The sequence below is a fragment of the Nelusetta ayraudi genome, unplaced genomic scaffold (assembly GCF_046127955.1).
Source record: "Nelusetta ayraudi isolate G7.1 ecotype Tasmania unplaced genomic scaffold, CSIRO-AGI_Nayr_v1 ptg000005l, whole genome shotgun sequence".
NCBI lineage: Eukaryota > Metazoa > Chordata > Actinopteri > Tetraodontiformes > Monacanthidae > Nelusetta > Nelusetta ayraudi.
The window spans coordinates 6,277,501-6,285,000 of NW_027466055.1; the positions used below are offsets into that span (position 1 = coordinate 6,277,501).

The 7,500-nt window shown below is 47.4% G+C and overlaps 1 protein-coding gene across 4 annotated transcripts in view; it reads right to left on the reverse strand.

Moving 5' to 3' along the window:
* Positions 1 to 7,500, reverse strand: part of shf (Src homology 2 domain containing F) — an 89,596-nt gene that overhangs the window by 65,106 nt on the left and 16,990 nt on the right. For all 4 annotated transcript variants that reach the window (XM_076051364.1, XM_076051373.1, XM_076051390.1 and 1 more), the window contains exon 2: positions 5,655 to 5,787. In XM_076051364.1, the coding sequence (XP_075907479.1) occupies positions 5,655 to 5,787 (133 nt within the window). The remainder of the gene's footprint in view (positions 1 to 5,654; positions 5,788 to 7,500) is intronic.

The window sequence follows — 7,500 nt, forward strand, 5'->3', positions numbered from 1 at the left end:
GGTTTGTGCCACACGTCCGTGAGTAATTGAAATAATCAACTCCGCTGCTAATGACTCGTCTCCTTGGCACTGGAAGACTCTCTCTGCGTCATTGGGAGTGCGGTGGGTGCAGGCGGTGGGGGCGTTTCCCGACACATTTCTCAAGACAGCGGAGGAACGCTGAACACTCACGGAACGTGAGTCAAACATTATGGGAAAAAACGACGCACTTTCATTTTCCCCCCCTGCGGGAATTCTTGGGACGCAAATCCCCCCCGCCACTAAATGACCACGGATGACCTCCAAGCATAAATTAAGGTTACAGCTTTGACACGACGTGTAATAAATTCACCGCCGCACTTAAAATGCTTCCAATTTTTCGACGACTGTATGACTGTGGCTCGAGGTACTGACCGGGCCGACGTCCGTCGGTTCGGGAGGAGCTCAACCGCGATTGTCTGTTTGCACAACATGCCTTCTTTTTGCAGCTGTGGGAAAACTCGCACGCGGGCGCCTTCCCGCCTCTGCGACGGGCAGAGTATGACGACGTGCGGGCGCGTGTGTGTATGTGCGTGTTCATTGAGAAATGCTGTTGACGCAGACTGGCCCCGCCTTGCGAGGCCCAGCCCCTTGTACTTGTCAGTGTAACAAGTCTCAACAGCCACAGCAATGTAGGAGGAGGGACCGGGAAGTGAGTCGGGAGAGGAAGATAAAGTCGCCCGGCAGAGCAGATGTTAATTCTGGCCTTTCTTCCAGACTTCTTGTGCAGAAGTGCTGATGCTCGTGCTGCGGTATGTGGGGAATGGCAAAGCTGGGAGGTGCGCGTACGGGAGAATGCGAGCACGAGTCTGGGGCACTCACCATGAGGCAAAGAAGTCAAGGGAGGATAGTCCTGGGCAGGGGCTGAGCTACATTGTGGCCAAACCACGGCAAGTGGGGGCAATTTGACAAGAGGCCTGACACTTCCACACGACAGCATCTCAAGTCATGTCTTGCTGGCTTACTATTGATGTACAGTATCTTTATACATATATATATATATATATATATATATATTTTTTTTTTTTTTACATGTGTTTTTGACTTCATGGTTGGCCTGGATTTTGCAGGACGAGATTTGATTACTCTTCGCAATGCATCATTTTCGCTCAAAGTGAACTGGTCACATGACCCCGTACGTCACGTCCACTGCCGTAAATGTGAAAAAGTGTTTCCATGACTCTTTTGCGATATTCCTCTATAACGATACGTCTGAAAAACCCACTTTATGAGACCGTAAAAACCTTTCAGCGATATTTGAGAGGTTTTTCAAAGTTTAGGCGTTTCCACGACCAGTTTTTTTTTAATCGCGATATTTAAGTTTTGCACAATACTAGGGAGGAATGGAAACGCAGCAAGTGACAATAAAGTATTCGATTCAATTCAGGTCACCCTGAAAACACTTAACAAATGCAAACAAAAACAACGTGTTCATGACGTGGACGCGGGAACTTTTGCGGGCGAAACAAACGCACACCCGCAGGCCAGCCGGCGACACAAGGAGGCCCGCACGCACACAACGGCTGACGCGTGTGGACACGACAAACATTCGAGGCACTCGGGTGTGTGTGTGTGTGTGTGTGTGAGTGTGGGGAAGGGTCGGGGGGGACACACACATGCTGGAGAGAGTGACGGGGCACATGTCTCGGCGCACTGCAGGTGGTGCAGTAAACCTCGGCAGCCGGCGTGGAGTAGCTTAAGGGGGCGGGACTGGCTTTTCAGGTTAAGGAAGTCGTGACATGCCTCTCCAGCAGGCCCATAAATCAGCCGGTTCGACCTCGCTGAGGACGGCTCTCGGGAGAGAGAGGGAGAGAGAGAGAGGGGGACGCATGAAGTGCTCGCACACACACACACACACACACACACTCGCAGACCAGTATGCAACAGCCGGCTCAGCGCAAAACCAACAGAGTCGCACACTAATGCGTGCCAACAACTGTTTTTCTGCACACATGCGCACACGCGCGCGCACACACACACACATTCAGCAGGAGTGAAAAATCTTGTTATGTAAACGGTTGTGGCACTTTTTTTTTTTTTTTTTTTTTTTTCGACTCGGGTCCCAACACGCCACTCCTTCCTCCCACTATGCGGTCCAGAGTGTGTTTGTGTGTTGAAGGTGTGGTGTGAATGTTGTTTCGGCAAGGGATTATAAACACATCTACACTTGTACCAAATTCTATTTTGACATTTTTTTTTAATTAACAGGCAACACACGCTTGTTTTTCCACGTCACCTTCACCCTCCCTATTTTTTATTTTTTTCAGTCACGGAGTTCTTGGGTTTTGTTTAATCCCCGTTTTGGAAGCTTCTTAATTATCGCTTCCTGGAGAGAAAAAAAAGTCTTTCCGTTTCTCATGCGGTGGGTTTTCATGTGCCACTTAGACCGAGATATTGCATATATGGCACGGAATTCATTACTATTAGCGTCTTTGACTTAATATTAGAACCAATTCTGCTCTTAAACACACGTCTACTTTTGTTATTGTGCAAATTGTTTCACCAACCGCATGGTTTTGAAATAAAACCTTTATCGCCGCTTTTGAGCACGTTCTTTTCCAGTCCTATAATACGCAAGGTGGGTCAAGTACGTCTAACTGCCTTTTGAACATTACTTGACAGCACAGGGAACAGTTCAAAATAGCGGGAAAAAGTGAATATGCGAGAGGCGCGAGTGCTGAAACCAAACACAATAGAGTCTCAGTGGTTTCCTGAGTGTTTCTTTATTCTATTAAGTCAATTTTCTCTGAATGTTCGCCTTTAGAGCCCTGCACAAATTAGATTGTCATAGAGACTTTTCAAGTCCACTGAATCATTAATGGGACAACTTAGTCCCACAATGGCTTACAAAGCACCCACTGTCTGATCACTCCCTAATCTCTGCTGAGCGTAGTGCGGCGAAAATAATGAGTGATTACTCAACACAAAAGATACTAATCCGAGGAAGCCAGTACCAAAAGGTTATGACATGCTAGTTTTCCGACATGTGTCAAAAGTATTGCCACATCAGGCACAATCAAGGAAACCTCGAGGTCTCTTCCGAGGGAAGAATTCAATCAATGGCTGCCACTGATCGCAGGTTGGAAAAATTGGCAAGGGAGAGACGCCCGTGCGCGTGTGCGTGCGTGTGTGTGTGTGTGTGTGTGTGTGTGTGTGTGTGTGTGTGTGTGTAATAGTACAGAGAGATTTGAGCAGTAAATCTCGAAATGGGCATGCACAAATGTAAAGGCAGTGTGATTTATTGCCGGTGTGATTCACTGAATTAATCTGAAACAGTTTTTATGAGAAAGTCTTTACGCATCAGACTTTTTTTCTTTTTTTTTTCCAGTGGTGCCAGTCCCAGTTTGTTTTATGAAGAGGTAAATGTCAGTGGACGATATAGAGCTTCCTGGCGGCACGTAAATTACTCACAAAAAACTTCTAGGCTAAAATTTGTGGAAAAGTAGGGAAAGTGAAGTAGAATTCACTGTTTTTATTGTTTTTCTCAAACAATGGAACATGGTTATGGATACAAATATGGAAAAAAAAAAAAAAAAGAAATATATATATATATATATATATATATATATATATATATATATATATATGAAATCAAAAGCTAAAACAGTGGCGCTATTGAAAAAGAACTTGTTTTGGGGTTTTCTCCATCCGCGCCCGTACTGGGAGGGAAAATGAAGCTGCCGTAGGCGGAAAAACTCATGCAAAGGTTGACTGAGACGAGCGCCTCCCGCCTTGAGGGATGAGGGTGAGCAGCAGCGACAGAATGAGACGCAGGGAGATGCACCAGCCTTTAGCTCCACATGAGCAGTTTGCTCGCCGCCTTCCCTCGGGGCCAGCGGCCCGTTCAGCGGCGCCTCGGTCTCCTTGTTAGCCGACTGAATCGAGGGTGCGCATTTCCGCTCCACCAAAAACAATGTCAGAATTAGCGGCGTCGCAACTTCTGACCCCTATTTCAACGCCGCAGCGGCACCCGCTGCTTCGGTGATTGACCTTGGCCGGCACCGGCGCCGCCGATCTGAGAGTTTCACAGCTGAGGGGAAAATGGAGCTTTATGCTGGCGAGGGCGAGCGACACAGTCGCTTCTCAGTGGGCGAATTCTTCACAGTCCCTGCCATTTATATTTAATCTCATACCATTTCAAATCATTTTATTCCGTTAGAAATGTCTTTTTTTGTCTTTTTTTTCGCTGCGCACATGTAAATGTATCACCATGACAATTACTTAATCAGTAACTAATGACTAATGAAAACCCGCTCTGCACCTCCCAATTAAATTAATCCATTGGTTGTGATGCAATTTGAAGGAAGCGATGGCAAACCACAGCCAAACAGCTCTATTTAAAAACACCTGACAAGCTCAGCCAACACAGTAGAAAAAAAAAAAAGAAAACAAAAACAATCAATACAGATGATGGATAAAAGCAGGGAGTTCACAGATGGGGGCGAGCAGACACAGCAGCAACAATAGTCCAACAGATCAAACAGACGACTGCCGACGGCGCGGCCCAAAAAGTCTGTCGATGCGGACAGAACGCGGGACTGTTATGAGGAGTAGGAGTTTCAAAAGAACAGAACAACCTTGGAATCCGTTCAACGCTGAAGTGATGCCTCCACGGACGCGCTCGCATTCTTCACGGCCTCCTCCACTGGAGAGGGCCGATAAATCTGCAAGGTTCCTTTTTTCTCCTTTCTTCCCCCCCTCCCCCAACCCCCTCTTTTTTTTGCACTCAGCCGAGGCGATGGCTGGGCCAGAGGTCAAACAAGTATAACAGATGAAAACAAGAGATTGTCCCGGGGCCCATTCAGAGAAAATTGCCGAGGAGGGACAGAGGAGATTCATGTGCTGCCATTGTGGGGAGCAACAGGAGCAGCCCAATGGATTAGGGCCATGTAGGTGCTGCTATCTGTGTCTGCAATGCGACCGGGTTGCTGCATCAAGCTGTAAGAATAGCGATCTCGCTCGGCAAGATCCGGTGGAAGGCTGACAGACAGACACACACACACACACACACACGAGAACAAAAACCAGAAAGGCTTCTCGCGTCTTTGTCGCCGAGGTCTGTTTAAGGCAGAGGAAACAGCAGCCGCCGCCGCCGCCGCTCGTTTTGTTTGTCCCTCCGCTCTTCTTCATCATCCTCCCTCCTCTGTCTCCTCGCATTCTTTGTTCTTTGTCATCGCCGCCCTCCCTCGGCCGCGGAATGAATGCGCTCTGTGACAGAACCGTGCGGAGAATGCGGTTCGGCGGAATTCTCGAGCGAGCGGTTATTGTTGTCTCGAAAATAAAAGCCTTCCCCGAAAATCCCCGACAAGTGGGGCAGTCTTGACATGTCCACGGCCGAGCGAGCGGATAAATATTCCACTTAGAAATATTTCACGGCGTCCAGGCCTGCGCGCTGACGGCCTGAGCGGCTTTTGCAGGCGAAGACGGCGCGGTCAGGCTCAGTGGGTGTTTTGGATTTGCTGCATGATGACATTTGAGCCATTATTTTTCTTAGAAGCCTTAAGCATGGAAACATACACGTATATAAAAATGCTTCAAGTTTCAAAAGTTTACAAGACAGCAAGCAAAGAGGGGGGGAAAAAATGTCACCCGCATGAAATTAAAAAAAAAGGAAAATCAGAGCAAGACTCGTCTACCTGCCATCATCTTCTGGGCCTCGTACGGCTCCATGTAGCCATCGTTTTCTGTTGTCACTTTCTCCGTGGTGGTCTGAGTGCCTCCCGCCTGCTCGGCATCGAAAGGGTCCGCATAGTCCTCCAGGATAATGAGCTGTAGGGGACACACAAAGAGAAGCGGTGACAACCAGAAACAACTGGAATTGGTTTTACATGACAACTTGAGGACGTCAGACGTCAGGAAAGTTGAGCGCGCGACGGAACCAGATGACATCCACCGAGGCCGGCGGGCCGGCGAGGCAGGCAGGAAAATGGGAGAAACACATAAATAACACCCCACCTTCGCATGCCTCGGCGCAGCGCCACATGCGCAGCGGCTTTTAGACCTCACGGCCGCGCTCTCTGCCGCCGCTGCTCGGCTTAATTACACGATAGGCCGAGTGACAGGCCTGCATTTCTGGAGCGGAGGGAAGAGGACCACAAGTGCTCAACTTTCTGAGGAGAAACAATTTGGCAGATTTATGCCGAGCTGGCAGCGAGCCGCGGCTAATTGCAGTCCTGCTCTTTTTGCAGAGCATTTTGCGCCGTAGTAGATGGCAATTAGGTGGACGTCCCGGGATCCAGAAATACAGCCGGAGCCTTTAGGGAGCAGCAGCAGCAGCAGCAGCAATGGGCCGCGTTCATAATGCTTTTTGGGGGTAAAGTGGGGTGGGATGGAGGGCATTTGTTTTCTATGACTGCAGGATGCTGCTACGCAGAGAAAATCTCCATTGGAAAACAGACTCCCGTGAGAGCCATCTGTCCTCTTGGACACTGGGCTCTAATGAGGGGCTGCGACTGCAGGAGTTCGGAGAGGGGGCCAGCTGTTCGGAAAAGACTCCCTATCTGAAGCTCCAGAAGATCTAGCGCTGCCAATTAAGAAGAGGAGGAGGAGGAGGGGAGAAGCTCACAGCGTGTTGTCACTTTGAAAATTCAGAGATGGAGGATGCAAATTCAGAGATGTTCAGAAAAGATTTTTTTTTTAAAAAAAGCTATCGCAAGTATGATTAAAAAAGGATACAAGATTTTTTTTTTTTTTTTAAAAGCCCAGATTCAGAACAAAGGTGATGGAGCGTTGTGTTTCCGTAAAAGGAATCAGTTCATAGAACAATCTTAACAAAGAAACCAAAGAATCAAAATCAATATTTACATTTAAAAGAACAATAAAAGCCAGTCTGTTGAAGAAATATGTTTGTCTGTGATTGTCATGAAAAATAAACAATACTGTCAGATATTTGTTTTGTTTGTTGTACCAAATGTACCAAAAGTAGAATGTGACTGTTAGTTGTGGATGACAGCTATTTCATTGTATTATTATTATCGTTATTTGTTATCGTTATGAATAATTTCATACCTATTTTGTTATTGTGGTCTATTTTAACTAAATGAATGCAATAAAAAATTCTAATAAAATCAAGCGTTCCGCTTTATGGGCAAGGTAAACAAGTGCACGACCGGAACTGCGCTCTCCGAGACGGGATAGGATTTGGTCTCATGGAGAAAGAAAAAAAAACAAAACAAAACAAACCAAAACAAAACACGTGCTCGTCACTCATGCGGTGATGGGGGTGAGCCGGAGGTGGAGCGGACCCTGCTGCCCCGTCGCCACCCACCTCTACCCAGCCTGCATCCCTGAGAGCAGCGACTGTCAAACTGTCCCTCGTAGTGACAGCACGACTCCCAAAATACCAAGTGGGTGCGCAGACCACCCAAGAGAGTGCCACACGCTCTGCACACACACACCGCCTATACTTAGTAGCGGCAGACGTCATGTCGTTGTTTTAAGCTTAAATATGTTAAAAAAAAAAAAAATGATGAGTAATGTTTC